At 54.1% G+C, this 27,150-nt stretch overlaps 3 protein-coding genes across 3 annotated transcripts; all 3 read right to left on the bottom strand.

Annotated features, from left to right (window-relative positions):
- Positions 1–520: 520 nt before the first annotated feature.
- Positions 521–7,198, bottom strand: SUN2 (Sad1 and UNC84 domain containing 2). The gene is made up of 17 exons (XM_054386544.1): positions 7,071–7,198; positions 6,310–6,482; positions 6,038–6,172; positions 5,759–5,854; positions 5,473–5,566; positions 5,200–5,270; positions 4,817–4,941; positions 4,214–4,444; positions 4,051–4,128; positions 3,920–3,963; positions 3,293–3,458; positions 2,980–3,207; positions 1,871–1,955; positions 1,656–1,771; positions 1,320–1,487; positions 765–857; positions 521–670 (listed from the first exon to the last, which is right to left on the bottom strand). Exons 1-17 carry the CDS (start codon positions 7,196–7,198, stop codon positions 557–559), a joined length of 2,145 nt encoding a protein of 714 aa, XP_054242519.1. The 3' UTR covers positions 521–556.
- A 2,793-nt stretch (positions 7,199–9,991) lies between these two features.
- LOC128971311 (extracellular serine/threonine protein kinase FAM20C-like) lies at positions 9,992–15,071 on the bottom strand. The gene is made up of 10 exons (XM_054386819.1): positions 14,593–15,071; positions 13,008–13,183; positions 12,842–12,920; positions 12,247–12,339; positions 11,959–12,074; positions 11,465–11,645; positions 11,243–11,352; positions 10,500–10,581; positions 10,305–10,364; positions 9,992–10,220 (listed from the first exon to the last, which is right to left on the bottom strand). Exons 1-10 carry the CDS (start codon positions 15,069–15,071, stop codon positions 9,992–9,994), a joined length of 1,605 nt encoding a protein of 534 aa, XP_054242794.1.
- Positions 15,072–20,179: 5,108 nt separating this feature from the next.
- On the bottom strand, positions 20,180–22,675 carry DNAL4 (dynein axonemal light chain 4). The gene is made up of 3 exons (XM_054386855.1): positions 22,604–22,675; positions 21,770–21,853; positions 20,180–20,578 (listed from the first exon to the last, which is right to left on the bottom strand). The coding sequence occupies exons 1-3, from the start codon at positions 22,673–22,675 to the stop codon at positions 20,414–20,416; spliced, it is 321 nt and encodes a 106-aa protein (XP_054242830.1). The 3' UTR covers positions 20,180–20,413.
- Between the last annotated feature and the right edge of the window lie 4,475 nt (positions 22,676–27,150).

Raw genomic sequence — 27,150 nt, 5'->3', positions numbered from 1 at the left:
TACTGTCTTATTTCCCCTCTGCCTGCCCAGCATGGGAGATCTGGAGATCTTTATCTAAACCAATGCCAAGGCAGAAGAAACAACCCTGCATAGAGGGGAGAGACTCAGTGGCTCTGACCAGTGGCTCCTACCTACTCAAGCAGCATTGAGCCAGTCACCGCGGTCCCACGCATGGCATCACACCCGAGCCCATGTGAAGCACGTTGCAAAATCAGCCCCCCCTGCTTCCCAAGCCCCAGCAACACCAGGCACACCGTCAGGAAGGAGCAGGGCAATGGGGACAAGGGGCTGCGCAGACCCAGTAAAAAATTAGCTTAAAAAGTCCCAATGTCTGATGTGCTGCAAACAGAGGCCAGGCTGCGCTGGGACCCGCATGGGATGCTCGTCTCACCACGCCAGTCCTTGGGAGAGCAAAAGCCTCACCCCCCTTAAGCTCTTCTTCTCCCCCACATCCAGGGCACATCCCAGGCTTTCTACAGGCGAAGCAGTGGAAGAGAGCAATCCCTTCCTGCTGTGGGCCCAGCAGCAGCATTCCCATCCCTGCGGGAGCCGGAGGTCAGTGTGCCAGCTCCCCGTGCACACGGAAGCGGTAGATGCAGGTGTATTCAGGGTGTCCCCAGTTGCTCAGCACCCGGAGCTCCACCAGCTGGTATGTGCCCATGCCATCACCCTTGGGAGACAGAAAAGGGAAAACCTGAGCCCTTGACAGTCCTCCTCTACCATTTTCTTCTTGGAAGTGGGTGCTCCAAGGGCAAAGCAGTTACCTTCAAGTAAAAGGTTTGGATGGCGTCACCATCATGGTTGTAGGTGAACTGCCCAAGAAGGTGGCCCTCCTCCTCTCTCTCTTCCTTCAAGCCCTACAGAAAGGCAGGGGAGGCAGAAACAGAGAACAGGGAGTGATCAGACCAGAGGCAATGTGTGCACCCAGGGTGGAACAGAGAGATGGAGACAACTACATTCGACCTCTACTCTTCCAGACCAAAACAGACAAATGGGAACAGAGGCCAGTGAGAAGTGACTGGGGAAGGAAGGAGGCAAGAGCTAGGCTGGGGTGGTACATCTGTATGGTTGGAAAGACTGAACATTACACCTAACTCAATCCTCTCCCCTAGTCTATCCCCAAACTTTTTCTGAAGCCTGGTGCTCCCCCACTCTCCCTACTAGTACTGCTTCTTCTTCCTCTTCAGGATAAGATCAACCCTCCCAAGCACTCTACAGGCAGGTATGGGACTCACTAGCCCTCTGCTCCCACACCCTTTGCCATGGCACCCTCACAGTGTCCCCTCCATCCTCCTTCAGGTCCTGGAAGCGGTACTCACATAGACAGCAAAGTCCTTGGGGGCACTGGGTATGGTCCCCTGGGGTGAGAGGGCTTTCGGGATGTGCTCCAGCGTCACAGCTGTGGGGTGGATGACGTCAGAAAGGCGAATGACAGCAAAGCCCTGGGACCCACGAAAGGCCCAGCAGTTCCCGGGGTTGACATCTGGCTATGAGGGCAGGAGTGAGATACCAACAACATCATCACCATCAGTGCTACTTTTATCACGCCCAGAACCATCATGGCTGCTTGCTTGAAGCGACGAGAGCCCAATAAACCCCACCAAGCCCATGCTGGTTCTCCCCCTCAAGTGGGGTCTTGCCTCGAGGGCACTCACCTGCAGGATGGCACGGGGGGACTGCGACTGGTACCACAGGGGGATGCCAAACATGCTCAGCAGTGCCGTCCGCATCTCATAGGTCTCCGAGCAGCGTGTGTTGATGACACTGGCCCCTGGGGATGGCAGTGGGTGAGCTGTATGCCAGGACCCTGTGGTCCCCTCCTCAGGGCAGAGAGCTCATCCGGGGTGGGTGAGAGCACCCCAGCACCTACCTGCTGACTCTAGGGCATAGTCAACCATCCCCACGCGGTCCTCACTGTAGCGTTTCAGGGCCTGGTCCACAATGAGATGCACTTTCTGTAGGAGGAGCAGAAGGCATGAGAGGCGTGAAAGGCTCCTCACTTGCCTCCACCCTACAGGGGTGGAGAGAGTGCAAGGAACTTCCTACAGAACTGCCAGAGGATGAATCACTGTGACAAAAACGAGACATGCATTTGGCTGGGAAGCCCCATCAGAGGTTGCTAAAAATACCCCAGCTGAGAGGAGCTGTGCAATGAAAAGGCAGTGCTCAGGCATGCTGGGCTTGCCCATCCCCATCCCAGAACAGAGGCTAGCCTCAGGGCAGAAGAAGCCATCAGCAGGTACCAGACGCTTGCTGATAACCCATCCAAGTCCAGCACCATCTGCTGGTCCCTCCTGCCCAGCCCTGCAGGATAGATGGGAGCTCTGCCCTCCATCCATAAGAGGGGAAGTTGGTCAGAGCTCCTTTTGGAGCCAAATCCACCCCAGGAGCTTGGACTCTGCAGCACCACCATGGGTCTAAACTTTGTGGTGTGCAGGAAGCTTGCGCAGACTGCAGAGACTGCTAATCCCATCTTGATCCCTCCCCTTCCCTGCAGGGAATTGCCAACAACTCTTTCCAAAGCAAGCAGGCTCATATTTTCCCTTGCTGTCATTCTGCTGAAATGCTTTGCTCCAAATGACTCAGTGGTGCAGCTGAAGGATAGGAGTAAGCAAGATGCTCAGCCCATGCAAACCTTGCTAGCCCCTGCCCCACTTTCTGGGTGAAAGATGCATGAGCAAAAACTTAGATTAAGACAGCAAGAGACTCGCAGGTGTGTGGATATTGCCACCTGTGACCCCTTCCAGGGCAAGGCACAGGCACAACCCAAAGCATGCTAGGGGCAGAGAAGGGATGGAGCAATTTCAGGCATGCTCAGGTGGGATATGAGCCCAGGATCAATGTCCCAAAGGCTGTTGCCATGTCTCTGTCATCTGCCAGGAATGCACACCAGCCCCTCCTGTACACATGCAGTATAGCACAGTCCAATTCTACACCCATGGTCACCACCATGTCCCTGGGGTTCAGGCCAGCACTCACCTCCTCTGTCACCCCTGCGGTCCCCCCTCGCTGCAGAGCCACTCCACTACCAGCCTGAGCACCCTGTGCTGACAGCCTCTGGTTCTCTGACACTTTAGCCAGGATCTTGTGCTCCAGGGCCTGGAGCTCTGCTTGCAAGTCTGCCTGCTGGAGGACAAGGCCAGCGGCACCATCCCGCTGGGACTGTGACAGGAACCGAGTGAGCCATGCCGGGAACTGCGCTTCCACCTGCAACGGCAGGGACAGAGCTCAGCCTCAGCACAGGGACTCCTGCACCTCCCTCCACCTAACAGAGTGGGGACTGGGAACTCACATCTGCCCGCATTGCCTTCAGCTGCTCCAGCATCCCCTCCATGTGCTTTCCCATCACCTTCTGGTCAGACTTGAGGCCTGCCAGCTCCCTCCTCAGTGCTGCCACCTCCTGCTCCAGCTTGCCCACCTCCTGCTGAAAGCTTCCTTGCAGGTCCTCCTGCACTGAGCTGCATTGACAGAAAGGCAACAAAACCCTTGTGCCAATAGTTCCACCTCCCCTTTGCATGTTGAGGAAGAGGAGGTTCATTCCCACCATTGCCTACACTCAATCCCGTCTCCAGCCCCAGTTTCAATTCCTGTGGCAATGACCTCTTCTGCTGCATTCTGCAGGGAAGCATCCCCAGCTCACCCCTCAGCTGATGGGCTGCATTCCCCACAGAGATGCAGAGTGGTGTTGCAAAGGTCATTTGCTGCAATTGCCCTTTGAGCCCTGCTTACAGCCATGGCCCCTTCTTGACAACAGGCCCACATACCTATCCCTCCCTTTCCCAAGCTTGTGCCTCTCAACCCCTCCTTTGCCTCGAGTGAATCACACCTGGAAACCCCTCCTAAGCCTCCCTGTAGCAACTTCACCCTGCTACCACCTTCCTGTCCGTAGCAGAGTGGTGGCCGTGCCTGACAGTGTTACCTCTGCCACTCCGAGTTCAGGTCCAGCAAGCGTGCCTCCATCTCCTGCCAGGACAAGGGGAAGCAGTGAGACTTCTGACACCAGTGGCGTGGATGTCCTGCTTGGGTACCACCACATGCTCATCCACTTACCTGAGAGGCTTGTGCCATCTTCCCCAGGCGCCCATCTAAATCCCTCTGCACCTGGGCTCGGAGAGCATCCAGTTCACCCTGCAAGGCAAGGAAAAGAGGGAAAGATCAGAGCCTGGTCCCACACCCCCCCACCATCTCCTCACATGCCCACCACAACTCTCACCTGGAGATGGCTGGTCAAGTCAGCACGGAGATGCTCCTTCAGTGCCGCATCCCTGCGGTTCACCAGTCCCTCCAGCAGTGTCAGCACATCCCCTGAGGGGCTGTCGTCCCCTGCTGTCACTGCTGCCGCCCCCCGTCGCAGCCCCCAGCGTGACACCATGTCCTCAAGTGCCTCGAAGCGCTTCTCCAGGGCCTGAAAACGAGCCAGGAACCGCTGCTCCCCCTGTAGACCCTGCAGTGGCAAAAGCAGGGCACAGTGCAGTCCCCAGGAAGGTATGGGCCCCCAGGGGGCTGCCTGCTCCACACACCCCCTTGTGAAAGGGGACCCAGGCCACCCAGTCTCCAGAGTCAGTGGCATTTTATTCATCTGCTGCTTTCCAGATAAAGGGGAGATGTTCCCCCTGCTCCATACCTAGGACAGCCTGAAAGTGAGACAGCCACAAGCTGGGGGAGCCATTTCCACCAGCATGGAGCCATCTTCTGCACCATCCTCCACCATTTCCCCACCCCCCTGGAGAGACCTCTTCAGCCATGGACCACAGTGTCCCAGCTCTCCCTACAAGGCATCCATCTCATCTAGGCCACCACCTTTGCCATGCCTTACCTGGTCCAGTGCAGTCAAGTCCCCTGCCCCTGGCACATCAGAGGAGGAAAGCTTGCCAGCTCCCCACCATGGGAAGGAAGGGAGGCTGAGTGCTGACAGCCCATATGGGTAGAAGTACCAAGCTCCTGGGCATGCAGGAGAACAAGGTGGTTAAACAAAAATGACAAGCCAGTAATGAGCCTGCAACAGGGGACAGGGTGGATGTGCAGGCTCAGTCATCAGCATCACCTGGGGTTACCAGGAGGTCCCAAGCACAGGAGTGCAAGATACACCAGGGTACTGGGTGTACTGAGCTCAGGACCACCCTGTCCCTTGGGTAGGGCAGTGGGATGCTCTGCACTACCCCAGATTTCCGGGCCAAAGATTGAACCAGGCTGACTCACCATAGGTGGCAGCAGCGAGAAGCAGGAGAAGCAGCAGCAGAAGCAGGAACCTCTTCAGCCACGGGTAGCGCCTGGAACACAGAGAAGAAAGAGGTGCCTGTAGGACCGCAGCTGCCTTCCCCCACCACAGCACTCCTCTGGATGGGGGCCAGAAGAAAGCAAAGCCTGTCCAGGATTTGGCACAAGACACCCACCCCATGCATGCTGGGCTCTGCAGGGCATCCCTTCTATGTGTGGGCTTCCCCCATCCCAGCATACCACCATCAAGCTCACCTGGAGAAGGAAATGCCGCCCAGGTGAGGAGCTGTGCTGATGAGGCGGTGCCAGGCAGCTGCCAGCCCCGAGAACAACCACCCCACGAACCGAACTATGGGAAGATAAACAGAACCTCAGAGAGGGCCCCAGCAGAGATGTCTCCTCCATCCCTGAGGGTGATCCACAATGGGATAAACAACACCTCCACACCACCAGGTAACAATACACATGCCACATGGAGAGCAGAGATACTAGCAGGGAAGAAAGATGTTGGTAGAAGTCGTCTCATCAGCCCTCCACTCACCTGGGGAGGTGAGCACCTGCCAAAAGAAGGAGCCCACTCGAGAGGCTGCAGTTCTCAGCCCTGATCCAGAGCTACTATGGCCTGAGTAAAAGTGACCTGGAAAAGAAAAATTGAGGCAGTAAGTGACCAAAGAGAGCCTGCATCCCTGTGTATCACCCAGCGCAAAGGCTTTGCACACAGGCTGGCAGCACCCTGAACACAACCAGGCCCTGGGCTGGTCCCATTGGGTCCATCTCCCCCAGCATTCCTGCCACTGCAAAGAGACTGATGTATCCTTACCAGTGTAGTCATCTTCTGAGGAGTAGCCAGATGAAGAGGCATAGGTGTCATATGTCTTGCTCTCCAGCAGCCCATTGATCTTACTAGACTCTGTGTCCCCTGTGCCTCTTCTCCTCCTGGTGGAAAGCTCCTCACCTACCCCAAAACACAGTCCCCCTGATAAACCATCCACCATCACTCCCAGAAGAGGCAACTCAGCTGGGGAGCTGCCCAAACACCTCCCACCCCAGTGCCCAGGAAGGTCCCCAGCTGCTGCCAGAGGGAGGGCTCACCCCAGTAGGTGCTGCGGTCCAGGGCATCGTCCAGCACAGAGTTGCCCAGGGCAGCGAGACCCCGGCTACCTCCAAGGTAGGACTCGCTCATGAGTGACTCACTGTAGTAGGAGGTCTGGGTGCTAGGGGCAGGAGAGAGGCGCTTCGTGCTGCTGGATTTCCTCCTGATGGTCCTGTCAGGGCAAAGAACCAACTTACAAGCCAAGCGTGGTTACAAGGTGGGAGGGTTATAGTGCACCGAGTAGAAATGGGGAATTCACCACAGTTCCTCAGCTTGCATCACTTCCCTCCACAATCCCCCCCCACAGACACACACTGATGGTGGCAGGTTTTGGAAGGCACAACCACTGCTTTGCAAAAGGCCCTCCCTGACAGCTGCCAGCACCGCTTCCGCTCACACCGCTGCGGTTTTCCGGCCCAGCACTTGCAGCACACCTCCCTGCTGCCATCAAGCTAGAGATGGCTGCAGCTGGAGGATGCAGGTAGCCACCCTGAGCCACCCACAGCAGCCCCTGTGCCAAGGCAGGGGAGGGGAAACGCAGGGATGCCAGAAAGCACAGGGCTTTTGCCAGAATGGGGTCATAGCCAGTGCCAAGGTGGCTGGCAGCCATGCCAAAACGCAGCGAGCTCACCCTCAGGCTCACTTCAGAAGCCACCCTGATGGCCCACCCCTAGAAGGTGCCCAGTCCATTGCATGGGATAGAGAGTTCTAGGCATGTTTGGGAAAGGGAACTGCACTCCCCCACCTTGCACGCACTAACCTGCCGGTGCTCTCCTTAAAGGGGAGCTGCTGGCCCCCCATCAGAGAGCTGCTGCTGCTGCTGGTGGTGGCATCGTCGTCCCCGGGATAATAGCGCGTGGTGACAAGGCGCTGGCTGCGGCGGGACATGGCGGCAGCACCGGAGAGGTCACGGCTCACCTAGGGGTGCGGGGACAGAGGAAAGTGTCAGTGGGAGAGAACCTCCTACGAGGGCTCTCCCCACGGCTCCCAGCACAGACCGACCCCTCCTCGCATGCAGGCAGCCGCGGGGTGCCGGTGCGGCTGAGAGTGCACTGAGCCCGCCGATCGGCACCGACTGCTTCGGGCCGCCCCCGGCAGGGCTGGGCCGAGATGGAGCCGCCCGCCCCGCCACCAGCCTCCCCTTATAGGGCCATAAACCCCCTTCGCCTCCCACGGGACACCCGCGCCAGCACTCGTGCCTCTGTAGATCCTTTGCCCCCTTCCCAGCCCAGCTCAGCTCAGCCCAGCTCATCCACCCTGGGCCTCCGTACAAGCTAGCTGGCCCGCCCACGCCCCCACCCCAAATGCCCCCTGCCCCACGCAAACCCACCGGCCACTCGCGCAGCGCCGGAACAAACCCCACACCGGCCCAGCCGCCGCTCCGCTCCCTTTTGTTTTGCAGGGGAAGGCGGCACCCGCCCCTGTCCCCCCCCCGCTTCCCCGGCGGCCCCCCCCGCGCTCCCGCCGCCGCCCCGCCCCGCTGAACGGCGCGCGCGCGCGCGCCCGCTCGGTCGCCGGGGCCGCCGCTGTCTGTGGCAGAGCGGAGTCGGGGGGCAGCTGCCACTGCCTCCCGCCACCTCGGTCTGTGGGGGCCTCTTCTGTGTCTCCTTCGTCGTTATCAGTACCGTTACTGTTGCCGCTATTGTCGTTTATATTTTACGTTATGGTATTTTGTGCTATTTTATGGTATTTTATTTGTTGTTGCCATCATTTTGAGAAGGGGCAATGGGGGCGCCCTATCCCTACGCCCTGGCTGCTACCGGGGAGCTGGATCCCCATGCCTCAGTCGTAGGGGGTGGCCACTGTCCCCCCAATACCTACCAAGGACCAGAGGCAGCCCGCACAGCCAGGTCCCATGAGTGATGCACACCCAAAATGGGGGCTCTCAGGTGCAGGGCTGTGCCGTGCCCTGCCCTCATTTGGGGTTTGCCAGCCTCAGTGGGGTGAGAAATACCCGGCACCCCCGCACATCACTTGGCACAGCCAAACCCGTGCCCGCGGCATGGGCTGCCGCGCTTGACGCCCCTGTGCCCACGCCGCCTCAACCGGGCGGGCGGGTTCTGCTGCTCCCCGGGCCCGTGGCTTCAGACACCCTGCTGCCATCCCTCTCCCCATACGGGTGGCTGGGCCGGCTCGGCAGGGGGTTGCAAGCCAAACCCGGCTGCTCCCATGGGACCTTGAACGTGCAGAGCTATAGCCGGGACCTTGTGCAAACTCACGGAGCGGAGAAAACAGCCTCCCTCCCACGCCCCGGGTGCTAAATCTGACGGTGCCGCGGAAAAAAAATTTGCCTGGGAGGGCTCAACGAGGCGAGGAAACCCCGCCACCTGTGTCCATACACAGCTGTGGGGTTGCATTTATGGGGCATCGGGTGGGAACGGCCGTGCCAGCTTTGGGTATGGCAGCAAAAAGGCATTTGTGGAAAGGGTTAAAATACCAAGCCAGCAGAAGGGGAGTAACCTGTTGCAAAACAGCCCCGAAGCCTTTTCCTCCTCATGCCCGAGTTTGGTGCAAGAGCCAGGGCAGTATCAGGAGGACCTGTGGCCAGTGTCAGGGGGGGAGGGTGTGGGCACACAGCAACAAACCCCGATTCAGAGTCCCTGGCCCCGTTGTGTAACTCAGACAGATCCTCTTTGTCTCCACCCCCCCCACACACTTTTTTTTTTTTTTTCCTCCCTTTCAAGCCCATTTTTTTGTTCCAGCCTAAATCTCTGCCTGGCTTTTTCCAGGGCAGCTCTGTCTCCCACTGTGCCAGCCACCCTTTTTCACCCTTTCCTGTGGCTTCCATTACTCTGTGGCTGGCTGACATGGCTGGAGGACATCCATCCTCCCCTATGGCACCTTTACCTCTGGCCATGCTGATGCCAACCCTGTGCTCTGTCCTAGGGACACTGGTGGTGGCCATAACAATGGCACCTGTCCTGGCTGATGTAACCTTGACATGGATTAACCCCCCTGGGAGACTTGGGGGATAAGCTGGGTGCTGAGCCACTGGGCACTAAATAAGGTGCATGGCCCTAGGTCAATCTCTCCTGTCCCAGAAGCCAATTTTTCAGGTGGGGAGGGAGCCAGCAGTGGTTCTCAGGGAATGTGAGGAAATGCTGAGTTGGGGAGTGGAACTTGTTCCCTTCTTGCTGCACTTCTGGTGCTGTGGTGGAGGTGACAATGCTGAAGCTATAAGGGCATTTGGGTGGGCATGGGAAGAGTGCAGCAGGGATAAACAGTGAGTGGCTAGAAGCTTGTTCTTCAATTTCCTCACACCAGCAGTGGGGACCCTCAGTTTCTTTTTGGGGATCACCAGGGCATTGCCATGCTGGTGGAGGGAGGGGCAGAAGGAGTTTGCCAACTGCTCGAGTTTGGCAGCTTTTACTGGGAAAAAGCATGAAAGATCCCTACCCTTTCCTGAGAGACTTTGGAGGTCAGAAGTGACGCATCCAGGCATGCGAGGACAGGCCAGGGCGGGGAAAGCATCCCTGATGGGGCAGATCTCAGCTCATGTCTTCTCCACTAGGTCAACCTTTTTATTTAAATACCCTCCCTGTCCCAGCCATCCTTACAGCCTGCTTTCCCGGTTCATCGTGCTGCTGGCTGTGGCGCCACACAGTCAGAACTGTCTGCTGGTCCTCATATCACCCTTGGCAGCATGCCAGAACACTCCAACACTCCAAGCCCCCATCACACCTATGACCCCACATCATCCACCAGCACCTCATCCGGGTGGGCTGTCGCAGCCAGGCAGTGTGCCACCACTTCCAGCACCTTCCCCAGGCGACGGTCCAGTGCCTGCAGGTGGGGCTCGGCTAGGATGGGGGTCAGGGGGTCAGCAGCCAGTGCCTCCCGCAGTACATCACTCAGGAGGTAGGGCTGGGTGGCCAGCAGCTGCAGCCGCAAGTAGGTCGACTTCTTGATGCTGATGAAGATAATGAGGGAGAGGTCTCAACCACGGAGTTTCTCCCTGAGGGCAGCTCTGGTGTAAATGGTGAGAGCCCCTTACCTGCAGCACTGCTGGAGAGGGGCCAGGATGGACATTTCGTCGTGCGAGTGTGTGCCAAAGCTGGGGGGGGAGAAGCCCACCAGTGGGTGTCAGGGCAGCATTGCCCTGTTGGTTCAGAGCCCAGTGTGGGGAGCATTTTGGCAAGACCCGGGTTCTCCCCCCACCCCTTTGCCACGATTGCTTCCAACGCTTTACCCACGGCCGTTGTCCAGATGGAGCAGGAAAGTGTCGTTCCCAAATTTCTCAAAGGTCTCATAATGGTGTCGGTCCATGTTGCCTGTGGTGGGGCAACAAATTTGCCATCAGGTGGTGGACCAGGGGGGGAGTGGGGACACATAGCATACTCCTCATTCAGTAATACTTTCAGCATTACTGAAACCCAGAGACTGGGGAAAAGAGCTCAGGACACTTCTAAGGTGCCCATCTGGTGGGCATAGTCACGGTGGGGACCCAAGGAGACCTCCAGGCCCCTTCTCATCCGAGCAGCCCTATGGAGGGACAACAGCAGCAAATGGAGCAGAAGTAATGACAAAGGCCTGGCTGGACAGCTGAGGACAAGCAGATGGGAAACTTTCCAAGTCAGTTGATGGTGGAGGGACAGCACAGGGAGGAAAGAGCAGACCCAGAGAATAAAAGAGCCAGCATTAGCCTCAGGGAGCATCACCACCAACCCCAGCTCTGCAGGGGCTGCATGTAGGAGCTTGCTGGAGGGAGCTTCCTGTGCTTGGGGGTCTCCCTCACTGAGATCTTCCCAACATCTCTCATCCTTTGGCTTCTGTCTTGGATGTGCCCTAATAGCACACCCCTCTACTCTTATTTTGGGTAAGAGGGCAGCCAACAAACCATGCAGGGCACAGTGCTGCAGGACATGGAACTGTTTGGGCCTCTTGGTCCCAAGGGGCCCTCAGATCTCCCAGTGCCAGCATGGCAGAGCTCACCCATAAGGAAGTCGAGGACTGTCATGTCGATGAGGTCAAGGAGGCGATGGCCCCTGTCGTAGGGTGGTGTTTCTCGCACCTGAGCACAGTAATTGGGGTTCAGCTCCCACCTGTGGGCAAAGGCCAGGGCAGGTAATGAGGTTGTGAGAGCATCTATGGGCTGACCCCCTTCTCTCAGATCTGCTGCCCCATGCCCCCTGTGCCCCTCATGCCCCAGCTCACTCGGCCTTCTTGCTCTTGTGGTAGGAGCGGCGCCAAGGGCTGCGCCAGGAGTGGCGCTTGGCCAAGGTCTTGTCCGGCAGCAGAGCAGCCATGGAGCCCTCCAGCTGGTCCGGCTTGCCACAGAGGGCGTGCTCAGTGGAGCAGTAGTAGGAGCACTCCCCATAGAAGCAGACATTGCCCGCTGGCAGTGGGAACAAATCAAAGGTTGATGAAGAGCTGGAAGACAACAAACCTGCTACATCTATGTAGGGCTGTCTGGCAAGCAGCCAGGTGAGGATGCTCCATGCACCATGGCCCCATGCCACCAGCAAAGCAGTGCCAAGGAAAGTCCTGAGGAGCAGAGGAACCCTGCAGCAGGGAACCTGGCAGGAGCTGGAGCAGTCCCCAAAGGGATGGTTTGCCCTGGTGCACCAGGAGCCAGGGCAGGAGCAGCTGGCTCTAGGTGACCTCCAAGCACTTGGCCACAGGAGAGGATGGATGGCATGAAAGCTCACCTGGGGAGATGAAGAAAGTCTTGGCCAATTTCTTATCTGTGGTGATGTCTCGAATCTCCTTCGTTATATTGACTAAACGGCCAGAAACTGGGGGGATTCGCCGGAAATCCAGGATCCTGGAACACAGAACTTGGAACCATTTCTTGCTGACCCTGGCTGGTTTTCACAGTGAGTTATTAAAACAGTGGCATCCCTCTCAGCAGGGAGGAAGAGATGAGATGAAGGAGCAGTTTCTCTGCTTCTTTGTTGTCACGGGAGGGCAGAATGGAGTAGAAAGCTTGCTCTCACCTGTCCAGGTGGAAGGCTGCTATCTCCGCATTGTGCCGTTCAAAGTCTGAGAAATAGAAGAAGTCGATGGGGGTCTCCTGGTCCCTGGTCTGCCTGGCGGGAGAGGGGAGGGTGGGGGTAATAGCTGTGGATATGATCACCTCAAACATGGGCTTGGCTCCAGACCACCCCTCACTTCGTGTCCCTGGTGCTGTTGAGATGCTTCCAAACCCAATCTCCTCCAGTCTCTCCCTGCTGGGTAGTGTGGCTCTAAATCCTCCACCCAGGTCCCCACACACTGTCTGCTCCCAGCTTAGGGGCTGGTAAGCCTTTGTGGACTAGAGGGTCCTGGACGGTCCTCACGGACCATCTTTTTCTTTCCACCACTGGAGGTCACTACCCCATCACAAGCTGAGCACAGCCTGCCGCAAGCACCACCAGGGAAGACGAGGGGAGAAGGCCCATCCAGCTTGCCCCAGTTTTGGGGCGGGAGGCTGACAGGAGGCAGTGCATGAAGTATTTCTCCATTTCTCCTTCTGTGGTTGCCTCTGACTGCTCCTTGTCACCTAAGAGCACTGTGCAGGGGGTGTATGGGGCAGTTTCTGGCTTTACTCACTTCATGGGCTTGAAAAGGGCCTGCCCATAATTCGGGAAGGTCATGATGAGCTTGAGCTGGGTCCCGCCAGACTTCTGCACTGAAAGAGGGCACAGGGGCATGAGGGAGGGAAGTGGTGGGCTGCAGGGCAGGGGTGTAGGTAGGGCTGCAGGAAGGGAAGCAGTACCTGAGCTGACAATCCTCTGTGTGGCCAAGTCCTGGAGGATGGTGGGCATCAGGGGGTCCTGGCGGGGGTACAGCTCGTAGCGGTTGATGCCGACATGGAATTTGAGCCAGGCAGGGTAGGTGTCATAGGCTGTCTTCCCTGTCGGAAGGAGCGTCTCGGCTTTACTGCTGCTGACCCTGCAGCCCAACAGCCACCACCCCCCCAACAACAACAACAACAGTATTGTTTAGTTTGGACCAAACATATCCTGTGTTCCCCAGTCCCCTCCCAGGAGCTGGCGCATGGAGGATGAGGTAGAGGGAAGGCCCAGCACAAGCAGTGGATGTTGGTGCAACCCTTGAGTGCCCTCCTTGGGGCTCCCAGCACCTGGGCAGACCCCACCCATGGCTTGTGGCCAGGAAGACCTGCTGGCACAACCAGAGGGGGCTCAATGTCTTCCCTGCATTCTCTGAGGAAAATCCCTGGGCTGATCCTGCTCTTCTTATCTGTGCCTTTATTTCCCTGCTGGAGAAGTTTGCCTTGTTGTTTTTCCCCAAGGCATTAGTTCCTGGGAATACAACCAGCTACACCCTGCAACGTGCTCACTGAGGACTCACGTGGCTCTGTAAAACATGGGTTTGCCAGCCATCCCCAGCACCAACCTGAACTCCCACTCTCAACATCCATCTCCCCTTGGATGGGCCTATCACACACCTTTGATTTCCCCAAGAAAGGATAAGCTTGGTTTAACATCATCCCTGTCTCTATGCCTCCTCCAAATAAGCAGTTTGCTGGCATACAAGGAGGGCTTCCCAGGGTATCTGCCCCTGTTCTGCACCACCACTGCAATGGGACAGTTCAGCATCTGTAACCCAAATTCATGTCTTTCACTCTAGGAAAATGCACATTCTGCCCCAATTTCATTAACCCACACGCATCTCTTATGGTTATACATAGGTGAGGTAGTCCTCAAAGGCAAATGCCCATTTGTGTAAACCAGTTCTTAAACCAGCTTTTATTCTCTCCCAGTTTTAGCAGCCACCATGTTTGGAGGGTGTGCTTTCAATTAAGGAAGCTGCTGTGTGTTACTAAAGCTTTTGGTATCTTCCCTTCTAATCAAATGTTAGTAGTCCAGTGATGACAATAGGCTGTTGGAAGCATGTGACCGAGGCTAGAGACACCAGGCCATGTCCTGCAAAATGCAGGATGGAAGCAGTCCCATCGTTAGTGACAATCTACACAGTGGGCTTTGCATCTCCAGCATCTTGGGAGATGGAGATAAAAGTGGTTAACAATCTGGAGTGGAGTCCTGAGAGAGAGCAAAGGGTAGAGTCTGCACTGGGGTGCAGAGGACATGGCCTAAAGGATACCCTACATATTCCTGTGAATAATTCAGCATCTCCTTTGGCTTCACTCCCAGGTGGCAGCACAGAAATTCAGGGCCAAGAGAGGATTCAAGGCACAAGAAAAGTGTGCTCAGCAACCAGTGCCCCTCCGGGGTGAGATGCTGGTCTGCACAAGGAAACAATGCAGTTGCTCCCTGCCTCTTGTCCCCTCAAACCCACACGTCCCCCAAAAGCAAGCCAGGGCTGACTTTACTCCTCACCATTCATCACTTCCACTGTGGCTGAGGCTGAACTTTTCCATGGGGTTGACAACAAACAGCTTGTCCTTCTCCATTACCTCCGGGATTGGGATGTTGTAAAGAGGATGTGCAAAGAGTGCCGCCAGCTTTGATCCTTCAGCCCACCTTGTATTCCCCTCTCTGCTCTGGTGACGCATTCCTGGCTCTCCAGCCTTTGCTTGTGGTCTCGATCCCTGAAGCTGGGAGCTCTTCTCCAAGGAGCCATTGCTACCACTGAAGTCCTGAAGGATTCGCAGGCTCAGCTTTTTGGGGCTGGCCAGCACAGGGCTGCCTGATGGGGCGCCCGAGGCTTTCGTTGCTTTCACATCGCAGCCACAGGATCTGTGTGCAGTGGGGAAATCCAAATCCATCGCCAGGTGCACCAGAAAGGCCAAGAGCAGGAGAAAGAGAAGGCTGGCTTTAAATTTCCTCTGAAAAAGTGCTTGTAGCCGGCACCGCATCCTTCCTCACCCGAGATGTTTGGCAAGGGGTGGGCACCTACTCAGGGCTAAAAGAGAGTTGGTGCAGATGCAGCCTCTGTGCAAAAATAGGAGTGAGCTGTCCTCGATTTAGAGCATCACCACGAAAGAGTGAACAGTGCAAGGGCAGAGCTGAAGGAAAGATCTGCCACTGTGGCACCATGCAGGGTAATACCACCGGACCAGCCGGCAGCAGGAGGTCTCAATGAGGTTTATCAGCACTGATAAGGGGCGAGCTGGCACTGCCAAGGTTAGCATGAACGGGTCAAGCTCCAAATCAATAGGTGCAAGGCTGGCTTGGGGACAGTGATGGCTGCAGACAACCCCCACACTATCCTGTCCCTTTGTGCTGTCACCTGCTCGGGGCTGTAAAACATTTCTTAGTACACAGGGCATTAAAGCAGGTCTGCTGCTCTGCAACACCCACCCTGACCAGCACTACACAGCCCCATTCCCCATGTCCATCAAATCTGCATGCTTATAATCCAAGAGAGTTTTCTTCCTGCTGCTCAGCCAGAGCAATTTTATCTTCCCCCATCTATTCAAAAATCACTTGTCCTCAGCCCCCCTTCAAAAAACACTTAAATTAGGTAAAAAGAAGGGTAAGTGAGTATCAGCATCACTGGGTGGGGAAAAGCTGGGCTGGCACTGCAAGGAAGGGCTGGCACTGTAAGGAAGGGCTGCCAGGCAAGTGAGGTTCATGGGCAAGGACGCTCCCAGGGCCTCTGAAGCAGACAGCACAGACAGGCAGGGGTGAGGATGCTGTCTATTGCTTCAGGCATCAACATGGAGGGGAAGCAGGACCCACTGAGCACTGGGGAGGACTGGCAGCTTGTGGAAGGGAAGGGCAGCCCCATTTTTACAAGAAATTCACTTTTCCAGTGGCACCCAGGGACAGAGAGCTGGGCTGCATGAGCAAAACCAGTTGGTCAGTTGTAGGGAGAGAACTTTGGATTTGTGAAGGGACACAGAAGCAAGGGACTGCCCACAACAAGCCTGGGGGCTTTGTTGCAGGGTTCAGAGAGATGTTTTTTCTCATTTTGATTTGCCAAAGGATGCAGAGAGCGTGTTAAATCCTGTCTATCATGCAGTCCTTCCTTGCTGCATGATGTACCAGCAGACAGTTTGGACATCCTTGCTCCAGTCCAGGGAGGGTCAGCTGAGAAGCAGGCAGTAAGGGGTACACTGGAGACTTTTTCCTCTGCTCCCATCCCCACACCGCTCTCTTGCTCACGCTGCCCTCTCCCCAGCATCCCGTGCCAGCTCTGTCCGTGCTGGGCTGGGCCTCCTCCCGGGCGGTGCGGTGAGAACTCAGTGTTCCCGGTGTTCTTGGCTCGTCGTGTCCCACGGCGCGACAGTTGCCTGGAAACCGCCTCCGGCCGACACCGTCAGCCGCCCCAGATTCAGCCAGCCCCTCGCTGCCAGCCCCTCGCTCCCTGCCCTGCGCCTTGCGCTGACAAGATGGCCGATGGGAGCTGGGGCAAACGGGAAGGAGGAGGAGAGCTTTCCAGCCTGGCTGGTGAGCTCAAAGTCCTCCAGAAGGAGCTGTGACGGGGTGGGGGGGAGCAGATGGCATCCCTGGGGAAGAGAACACGGCGTTTTGCTTCGGGGGGGATTGCTGGCTCCAGTCTGTGCATACGGTTTGGAAAGAAGGCGCCTACGAGGGACTGCGACTGGAACATGGGATCGTTAGGTCATTGCTTATCAAAAAAAAAAAAAAAAAATCTCACCACCAAGACTTGTGTGCTAACTGCTTGCATCGAAGGAGCTGGGCTCAGCTTCTGGAGCAGGGCCACAGATTGCTTTGCTTCAGAGCAAGCCCTAGGAGACCAAGAGGAGAGCCCCTTCCTTCCACTGCCCCAAACCAGCTCCAAGCTAGTCTGAGGGAAGAAAGAAACATCTCTCCCACATCCTAGAGCAAGACAGGGATGGGGATCCTACAGGTTGAGGCCACCCTGCTGATCAGGAGCCCCATCCCTGGCCTAGGGGAGCTTGCAGTCCTACATTTTACCTCTGTTTAGCATCCCATTGTAAAGCGGAGACAGCAGGATTAGGTGGGGCGCTTCAATGCCAGCATTAAATATCGACCAAAAGGTTTTTCAGCGAGTCAGACACAAGCCCGCAGCAATGGGGAAGAGTTGGAAAGCTTCAAAGCCTGCCCCGATTGCCTGACAGCATGTCAATGTACCTTGTTGCCATGACATCATCGCAGAGAAAGCCCTTAAGTTTGCACCTCTTTCTTCCCATCTTCCCCTCACCCCAGTTCTTCCTCCATCTTCCCAGCAGGATCAAATCACCTTTGGGGCAGAGGAGGAGCTGTACATCCAGAGACATTTCCACTGCTGTCACGGAGACAGGGCTCCCTGGCAGCTGATAACGATGTTGCCCATCTCCCCTCAGCAGGGAGGGATAAGTCATGAAGCACAGCCCTCTGAGCTGTTACCACAGCTTTGTGGGATGAGTGGATAGAGGAGGTCGTTTCAACTGTCACTGATGTATCACCCTGCATTTTTCATCTCCTTTTCTACGTCTGATTCAGCCTGATACTTTGATGGGTAATGGCAGCATTATGTAGGGGACAAGAAACAAGAGGGAGAGAAGAACACAATAGCAAGCCACATGTTGCCAGCTTCCCCGGCTTTCTGCTGAAAATTTGTAGGTGAAACCCTTCAGCAAGAGACTGCAGTTTATGGTCAAAAGCAGATAGGCCCTAGAGGCTCCACAGCATCAGCCACAGAAGGGTCTCTTGCAGCAAAACACTGGACAAGGGACCATCTCTGATCCATGAACAGCACTTCCCTGAAAATTAGAGCCATACCCAAAATTATCTCAATGGACACTTGCCTCAGAGCTGGGGCCTTGACACACAGAGCTGAACCGTGAGAAGCTGAGGTTTGTGCTTGCATGTACAGCACCAATGACAGGCATGCAAACCAGTGCGGATGAGTTGGCTTCTTCGTGGCAGCTTCTTGTGGGAAAGGTGTTATCCTTGGGAACAAAAATAGCCTGCCACTCTCCTGCGAGCCACCTTGCACTTACCTTGAAGGAGTTAGTGTGGGAACTGACTTGCTGCAAACTCATGCCTAGCTCACCTCAATCTGCTTGCATGCTCTTGACTCAAGAAGGCTGGGGAGTGGTCAACATTCACTTCTTGCTGATGCAGGTCATGGAGACATTAGCTTTGGTCAGCTGGTGGCCAAAGAGATAAACTGGCATTGAGGCCAAAAGATTGTGCTGAGGTAAGCAGCTCCCTGTGATCATCTGCAGGTCACCACAACCCTGCAGAGATGCTTGTGGCCGGTATGTGTGTGCACATGCACACCGCAGTTAATTATTTATTAGTGTGAAAGGGGCATGATTAAAGAAACTATGTTACAGTATTGTGCTCACACACTAAGAATTCCAAACACACTGGCTTTACCTTTTCCTCTGAACCTAGAGGAGATAGAAAGTTGTGTAAGACAAAATAATATTTTCCACCTGCCAGCCGCAGAATGTGCCAGTCAACAGTGCTGTCTCATGCAAAGGCAGCCAGCTGGAGAGAGTAACCACACCAAAAGACAGCTTGAAGGATTTGGTCTGTTTACACTGCACAGTGATTGTGCCCTGTGGTCCACCACAGAGGGCAGGTAACATGGTACCAACTACTTTGTGGTATGTGTCCCCCCCACTTTGCAGTTCCCTTCCACCTGATGAATAAAGGAATTATGAGAGGACATTGAGCACAGCCAATGATGATCCAAACTTGAAATAATTTCTAGTTGCCTTCATATTACTCCAAATCCTGGCTTGTAGAAGAGCTCCTGACATGATGAAATGGAGAAGAACATTTCTAGCGTCATGCTGAGGTTCAGAGAAGGAATAAGAGGAATTGTAAGACCCTCCAGCAGTTTCATCCACTGCAGGCACTAATGCAGAAAGGCCCTTCGGAACTGAGCTATGGAGTTGGCACTGTTCTGAAAGTCTGAAAACCAAAGAAGCCATAAATGTGAGACCTCGAAGGCCAGAGCAGAAGCACACTGCCTGGGCAGAGGGCATGGGTACACTCCTTTGCTGCTACTTCAACAGCTGTTTGGCCAGTAGCACTGTGGGCCTGGCAATCTTCTTCAGCATTGTGGCTTGCACTTTTGAAAAGCATTAAAAAGGGAGGATGAGAGGCTGTCTCTGGTACTTACAGGTCACCCAGGAAACATGTGGGATGGACACTTGCCACTGTCCTCCACCTGAGCTGTACCATTGCTTGCTTACTTCCATGTTTCCCCAACTAATTTTTACCATCCTCCACTTCAAGATTTCCATTTTAGAACACATAGAAAAGGTCATTCTACTAAATTTTTATTGTAAAAGCACAGTTCCCCAGATATGTATAAATAATCCATGTACGTAACACACAATTATGCTCACTCCATCCTCCAACACTGACAGATCTAAAAAATGAAACAGGCTAAAAGAACCAAGTCCAAAAAGATGCTAGGTTGCTGATGACCAAGTGATATCTCACATGGAGCCTCCTTCCTCTACCAGCCTCCAAACAAGATGATGAAAGTACACAGCACTTGCAACACCCCCAACAACTGACAGGGAGGCATTTGAGCCTTATGAAGAGTTCTCACCCACTCTCCAGGCATCGTCAGCCGCCTGTGTTTTTTTGCTATCTCAGTGTGTGGTGGGTGAGAAAGGAGGGGGCAGTTTGCATAGCAACCTCCTACACCCAGGCTGCTCAGCTGTTGCATCCTCCTGAGAGAAGCGTGGAAGGGCAAGCTGAGTCTGCTTCTCTCTGGCTAACACCTCCACAAGCAGCCCAAAGGGAGGCCCTTGTCACTGCCAGTTCTGTATGGACATCTTAGAAGCAGGAAAAAAGTATTCTTTGCATTCAGAGAGAGGAGAGACAGGTGCTGGTCAGAACCATACCAGTTGATAGTGAGGAAGACAGAAGAGAGGACACAATGTGGAACAAACGGGAGGAAGAAAGACACTTAGGGCTGGATAGCATCTTTCTCCTTTTGCTTTCCCCTGCCAGCACTGCTGTACAGCTCTGCAGCGTGTTGCAAGGTTACCTGTTCCCTACCTCCTCCTTCCTGCTTTGGCTCAGGCACCAAGGCAAGAGCCACAGACGGGACCCAAGCGAGGACAGGACAGCTTAGAAAGTTTATACGCAGACGTGTGCCAACTATGTGTATCCCACGGAACTGGCAGGTCAGTATGGAAAAAAAACTCTCGATGTTTAACTATTAAAATATAAAGCCCCATCTCCAGATTGTACAAAACCTGTCAAGAGAAGGAAGAATCTCTTTTATGCAGTGAGTCTGGGACCTGGCCAGATGTCAGGAGCACTTCCAGACGCACACAGCCAGGCTGCCACCGAAGAACATGTACAACAGATTCTTCACCTCATGAGTGATCTCAAAGCCAAAACCTTCCCCAATCACCACATGCCAGGAGGACCCAAACTTCTTGTCCATCATCTCTTTGATCATCTTGGCAGCGCTCTGGAGAACGTTAAGGAGGAGAGCATAGGGTTAGGCTGAGCAAGCAGCAAGTTTATATGCAAACACATAAATTAGCTGTCTTCTCCCTTTACCAGACTATGCAAGCCATGGGCAACAGGTACAACAGCTGCACTGCAGGAACTGGGAGCTCCCCAGAGCTTCACTCAAGGGTAAAACAAGTCTGTGTTTCCAGCAGCTCCTGACACAACAGCTAGGAGAAACTGAAGCGCTGCACCTCACAACCATGTCTCTCATCTGCACAGTCTGCAGTAAGAGTCCTGGTTTAGACACTGATGGAGTTATGCTTGGGTGCAGTCAGCATGAGAGGAGATTCAGGTCACTAAGCTGTGGCTATTTTTACAAATTCTTTTTTTTTTCTATAGCTAATTATCCAAATACTGAAACTAGGCTGACTTTTAAAAGGCTCACTTCTCCCAGACAGATCTAAAAAAGGAGGGGGGGGAAGATTTTGCAGTGACATGCAGAGTCTCAGGTAGAGTGGGCCAGAAGAAATCTCTGGCTTCGTAGCTTTGCCTTGATCCAACTCAAAACCGCTCCAGTAACAAGCAGTCTGTGCCATGCCCACAGAGCAAGCTGTGTTTTCCTTTATGGCTGGTTCTCAAGGGCAACCTTTCCAAAGGCTGTACCTTCTGCAACACCAGCCCGCCCTCCCCCCCCATTTATGTGGTCTCAGTAACTTCTTGCAGGCTGCTGAGGACCGAGAGGGAAGACTTAACAGGCTGTACCTAAAGATTCAAAGACTTTCACATGCACATCCTCACAAGTCTCCTCCACACTCTCATGGGGACAACCTTGCTCAACACTGAAGAACAGATGGGAAGGGCCAGTCTCCAAACAGTTCTGAACCAAGCCCTCAGGACACAGGGCATTTTATGAACAGAATTGAAAGTATGTCAGGCAAGGCAGGAGCAGGAAGGAGGTAAGATTTGGGAGGCACCATCACTACTGACCTCTGTTTCCCACAGGAAAGCTATTATGGATCTTGCTGACAAAGGGAAGCGAAATCTGAAATCTAGCCAAGCTCTTTGTCTTCTGCTGTTGCTCAGTTCAAAAAGATTAATAGGATCTCAGGATCTGATTCCGCTCTACCCTGCACCCTCAGCCCTGCTCCTGCAAGTTTCCTGAGCCACAGCAACTGAAGGCTGGACATTTTTAGGATTTGGCTAGTACCTCATTGTTGGTGGCATATTTCTCACATGCCGTGACACACAGCTCCATGGCCTCTACACGCATCTCCTCTGGCATGTCCGTGTGCTGGAAAGAGCAAACAAGACGAACTAAGTGAAAAAAACAGAGGAAGACACAGGACAGCAGTAAGGAGCCCTTATTTTTGTGGAGGCTATAGCAGAGCCTAGACTGCTGGGCACAGGGCATCACCAGCAGTGCAGGTTTGTCTGTACACCAGCATCTTCACTGGTTCAGAGAATGGTAAAAGTGAAAATGGCTTACTGCATTATGAGGGATCCCTTTCTTCCTTTGTCCCAGCCAACAGAGTTCTTCCCTACCTAACAGTGACTAGCATGAAGCAAGCACATCTTAAAGGAGGAGATAAATACACATACATAAGACGAAGGGAGAGCGTGTTAATACTGCTCCAAACAGTCCATAATTGCTGTTACAAGCATAACAAAGTCTAAATTATACAACCTCTTCTTCCTCTTCTGCTCTCTGACTGGCTAGCAAGATCTTTTACTCCAGGTCCTCTAGGGAGAAAAGTAAGCTGCATCCAGAACACTGAGAGGACTCCAAAGGCAGCATGTTCAACCTATTAGATGAATCACTTTGCCCCAAGCTTGCCCTGGCAGAAGTGGCAGGGGGAGGGGAGCAGCACTAACAGATTTCCCTGACAGGTCAGGAAGAAAGCAGTGGTGATGACCTGGATCCCTCAACTGGACCATCAGTACATGTTCTCAGTGGGAGAAATTCTAGTTTAGAAAGTTGGTAAGAATGAAGGCAGAATTTCCTGTCTGCAGTACTGGTAAACATGTAATTCAGTCCTCTTACTCTGATCAGTGGAAAGCTGTGAAGTCTTTTATAATCAGCCTCCTCCTTTTTCCCCTCCCCGGTGTCTGCCATGGTCCTTCCACAGTGACCCCAGGCAAGGGTGGAGGGGCTGCCTGCAGCTCAACAAGGTGCTGCAGTGCAGAGGGCAGAGAGGTACACGGCTCAGTGAACACAGGCAGAGCAGCTTCAGCAGGAGTGGAAACTTCTCAGCCCAGAAGACACCGCTTGAATGAAAACAAAGACAGGAAAGAAAAGGAAAGCTTTGAATTAAAATGGAAGGCAAATAAAACTATTACAAGAATATTGTCCTATCTTACGGTTTCTCAGTATCATCTTCACACAACATGCACTTAAAGAGTTATCTTACCAACCATTAATGCAAATGAATTAAAAAAACGTATCACTGCCCATAAATGAGGCTTTAAGAGCATAACACATTCCCAGAAGCACCAGTCAAGCCTGAGGGAAGTGCAGAGTCAGGGGACAGATTCCAACAAGGGGTGAACAATACATTAGCCATTATGTCCATTGATTAATTCCAAAAGGATTTCCCCAGGATGCTATTATCTGTGAAGGTTTCAAACTGCACACGACAAGCGAAAGGTAAGAGTATTTCAGGAACAGGAGTGGTGTACATGTCTGGACAGAAACATTTAACAGGAACATCTTGGTCTGATTTGTGCACTTGCTCCTCACATCCCTGAGCATTTGGCAGCTGGCAAGGACCATATGGGAAAATGCTGGACTGTGTTTATGGGCCTAATTACCAACAAGGCTCTACTTGGGCAATTCAGAGGCACAGCACTATATGACTGGCAAATTCAGAACATTTCACTGTGGTCTTCCCTTTAGTTTGCTCATTCAGAACAAAGCACCTTCCTCTCATACCCAGAGAAAGCACGAGTGACCCCATATTCAAAGAAAACAAAACAAACACAGCGTTAGGCAACACCACACAGATCAAACATTCATGCCAAGCACGTAGAGTTGCTGGCTAAGGCACCAACTCTGACAGACTACTGGCTCTCACACGAAGGACCGTGGGACCTCTACACGGCCCCACCACAGCCTGACAGAACGGCCGCCCGACTGGCACCAGCATCCCGCAGTGAGGTAAACCCCAGAAGCCACTTCAATACCCGGCTTCTCCCCGAGACACGCCACAGGCCACAGACCGAGGCAGGCCGCCAGGCGGTGCTCCACGGGTTAGCGGTGGTTCCCCCGGGGAGAAGCTGCCTCAGGCAGTTGCGCTGGTTAGTACAAGACGTGGAGACGGTCCGACGGCAGCCCACCAGCCGTAGATCCAGACGGGCCACAACCCCAGAGGTGAACAGAGACAGGGACACACACACAGGGATCGCAGGCACCAGGACAAGTAAAGGCGTGGGACGGGAGGCGGGAGACGAACCCTCCATGCCCCAGCACAACGAAAGGGTGCTAGGCAGGCAGGCCGCACACCCGCAGCAGCTCGCTCACACCGACCCGTCGCCCTCAACCTCACGGAAGTGAGAAGAAAGGGCTTAGTAAGCGGCCCTGAGTGGAGCAGAGGGAAGGGGTCGAGGGGACTCCGGGCACAGCCTCACCTCCGCTGCCGCCACCGCGGCCCGCACCACCGCCCCAGCGCCAGTTGCTAAGGAAGAGCCGTGGTTGTGGTAGCAACCAACGCAGGAAGTTCCTCCTACCTCATCGTCCATTGGATGTGAGCGCGCTGCCCCGCTCTTCTGATTGGTGGCCTGCGCTGCCGGTTGTCGCGCGGGGGCTTGGGACAGCGGCGGCGGTGGGGTGGTCGTGAGGCGCCTGTTCGGCCTCGGCCGGGGCCAGAGCCGCGGCGTCTGTGAGGGGCGGTGGCGCCTATGGCAAGGTGCCCCTGATGAGCGAAGAGGGCTGGGGAGGGGCCGTCAGCATCGCAGGGGCCCTCGTTAAGCAGCCCCACTGTAGTGAGTGGGAAAAGCTCGTGAGCCCGGCTGTACGTGGCCCCGGAAGCCACTGGTGTGCCCCGCGGGTGCTCGACCCAGGCCTGTGCGCCCCCCCTCCGTGGGACGCCTCCGGGGCTGGGTCAGGGAAAGGCCATCTCTCGGGAGCGAGGGAGATCTGTGGCTGCTCTGGCCTGAGTCTGAAAAGGGGCTTCCAGGAGACTCCCGTTTTTCCCACCTTCTCCAAGGTTTTGGGTGGGCTGCTGCAGGGATGGTGCTGGTCTGCATCCACAGACAAACAGACAATGTTTTTCTGACTTAAAACCTCTTTGAGGCCTAGTTCTGGCCTATGATTTAAACAACAAAAATAAACATTGGAGCAGTTTGGGGCAATTGCAGGTTTTTTAAATGTGTTTAAACCCTCATCCCCACTGAGCTCATTGGTCCCCTCCTGCCCCTCCATGACCTTTATATTTGTAATGTCTGTTTCCTTTGTGATTTTCCTTTGACTCTCAGCTCTCTAGGAAACCTGTGCTGTCTCTTAAATCTTGCTAGTCACTGATTACTTCTGATTACTGATTAATTCTAAATCAGAGCTTAAACGGTTTCCTAAAGGTCTAGGATTTTATTTGTCTGAAATTAACACAGGTAGAGAAGCAACAAGCTGCAGAATAATACTGAGGGGAAAGATTTCTTCTGGGCAAAGCTCCAGCTGCTGGGTGTGATGGCTGGGTTTCTGTCAGGGCCTGTGCTTGTCTTACAGGGTGGCTCATGAGCCAGATCTTCCATGTGGTTTGACGAGCATATATTTGAACCATCATCATTGCTGGCTGGCTGCTGAAAGATTTGCTTTCTAGCTGTCTGAGAAGAAAAAGAGGGGGAGGAACAAGCTGAGCGCTCTCCTACCCCTGCCAGCTCATGAAATAGTCCTCTTCCCTCACCATAGTCTTCTGTAGCTGTAGGAAGGACATATTGTTGCCTCTTTCACTAGCAGAACACTGAATCAGACCCCCTGGTTGTTGTTTGTCTGACAAAGCAGTGGTGGAGGCAGGGAAGCCATTTTTGGGCTTGTAACCACAGTGCTGCAGCTATCATTTGTCTTTGCCTCTGATGGTGACGGGAATGAAGCTCTGTCTCCTGTCCCCTCATTCTCCTACCTCCTGTACCGATTCTTCTTCCTCTGGCCTTCTGCACAGAGGCAAGCACAGAGCTAAAATTGTCAAGAGACAGATAAAAGCTGGGAGATTTTTTTTTTCCCCTCTCCCTTTCCAGAAGAGATAATTAGGAATAGAATCTCGGCAAGCAAGAAGATCTTTCCATCACCATTACTTTATCTCCAGGCAGCTACTCTAATCTCTCTGGGGACACAAAGCTTTCAAGCATCATATTCTTACTGTAGTTTTTCTAATGCTTTAATCCCTGTGTAGTTCACCCACTTTTCCTACTAAGCCAGCAAGTCAGCACGAGTTGGTGTTTGTGTGCCTCTCTTTGTGTGTGTAGGGGGAGTCTGTGCACGAATGCTGCATGATTCTGCCTTCAATTAAACCTGCTTTCGTTTTGATCAATGTGTCCCTAGGGACAGCTCCCCTTGGGAAGTGCTGGGACTTGGTGTAAAGATTGTTCATCATCAGCTCCTGGGTGAGAAGCTGAAGGGAAATGGCCAGACCCAAAACTGTGAAGGACAGGAGTGCTGTGGTTTCTTGCGATTGTGGGGGGTAGTACAGTGGGGCTGCAGGGTAGGAAGGAGTGTGTCCTGCTGGCCTGTTCCCATGTGCTGTGCCTTAGCAAAATGCTGACAGTTCATCTCTGGACCCTCAGGATTTCTGCAGGCTGCTTCTACATCACTGCAAACCAGTTAAAGCCTTACTGGGTCAACACAGCTAACACATAGTGGTCCCTTGATCGGTAGCACAAAAGGCAGGTACAGAGTGTTGCATCACCTGCTCTTTAGCTTCCATGCTGAACAACCAGGAGCAGGCCTGCAGGTGAAGGCAAGTCCAGAGCAAGGGTCCATTTTGTGCTTCTGGATCTGTAAGAAACTATAGTTGTTGCCCTGCTGTGGCTGGTTATCCTTATTCACCATTAATCAAGATGGAAACTCTTTCATCCCTTTGCATTTGGCAGGGGTGGTGAAATGAATTAAAACAAAGAGGTGACACTTGCTGCCTGATGTTATGTTGTGGTATTCCTTAGCTGAGAAACAGAAATGCAACAGCAACTGCAAAATACCTGCCCACATAATGTACATGCTGCCCTATGCTTTCCTTTAGCCTTTTCCATCAGTGACAGCAAGAGGAGACCGGACAGCAGGCTGACCCTTCCCCAGGTGAATGGCACCTATAGACTTTCTTTTTTCATGGCCACTTCTGGACAGGTTTCGGGATCTCTCCATCATTCCTGTTGGCACAGGCCCTGCTGTGCCCCACCTCTTCTCTGCAGTATAGCAAGGGGGGTAAGATTGCTGTCCTGTCTGTTGGCCACAGCCCAGGGGCTGGGTGCTGATGTACATGGCCTTGGGTATTACCAGAGGGCCCAGTCTAGGGACTGGAGCACACCAGGGGTGGGTATGGTTGTTGCAGCTCTCTGGAAGAGCATTAAGGAGGTCCCATAACGATGCTGAAGCCACGTTTTATT

This window comes from Indicator indicator, chromosome 14, assembly GCF_027791375.1.
Source record: "Indicator indicator isolate 239-I01 chromosome 14, UM_Iind_1.1, whole genome shotgun sequence".
In the NCBI taxonomy this organism is placed as follows: Eukaryota; Metazoa; Chordata; class Aves; order Piciformes; family Indicatoridae; genus Indicator; species Indicator indicator.
Note: the sequence above shows the minus strand (reverse complement) of the source record. Positions and strands in the feature narration are given on the sequence as shown.

What these genes read in the sequence shown, in the direction of transcription:
- SUN2 (XM_054386544.1), bottom strand. Translation starts at nt 7,198, where the DNA reads ATGTCCCGCCGCAGCCAGCGCCTTGTCACCACGCGCTATTATCCCGGG. An exon ending in CTCAGAAGATGACTACACTG is followed by an intron (nt 5,855 to 6,037) that starts GTAAGGATACAT and finishes TTTCTTTTCCAG; the next exon opens with GTCACTTTTACTCAGGCCAT. An exon ending in AGATGGCACAAGCCTCTCAG is followed by an intron (nt 3,964 to 4,050) that starts GTAAGTGGATGA and finishes TTGTCCTGGCAG; the next exon opens with GAGATGGAGGCACGCTTGCT.
- DNAL4 (XM_054386855.1), bottom strand. Translation starts at nt 22,675, where the DNA reads ATGGCAGACACCGGGGAGGGGAAAAAGGAGGAGGCTGATTATAAAAGA. An exon ending in ACAGCTTTCCACTGATCAGA is followed by an intron (nt 21,854 to 22,603) that starts GTAAGAGGACTG and finishes TGCTCTTTCCAG; the next exon opens with CACACGGACATGCCAGAGGA. An exon ending in AATATGCCACCAACAATGAG is followed by an intron (nt 20,579 to 21,769) that starts GTACTAGCCAAA and finishes AACGTTCTCCAG; the next exon opens with AGCGCTGCCAAGATGATCAA.
- LOC128971311 (XM_054386819.1), bottom strand. Translation starts at nt 15,071, where the DNA reads ATGCGGTGCCGGCTACAAGCACTTTTTCAGAGGAAATTTAAAGCCAGC. An exon ending in CACAAGAGCAAGAAGGCCGA is followed by an intron (nt 11,353 to 11,464) that starts GTGAGCTGGGGC and finishes CTTTGCCCACAG; the next exon opens with GTGGGAGCTGAACCCCAATT. An exon ending in CCTCTCCAGCAGTGCTGCAG is followed by an intron (nt 10,221 to 10,304) that starts GTAAGGGGCTCT and finishes TATCTTCATCAG; the next exon opens with CATCAAGAAGTCGACCTACT.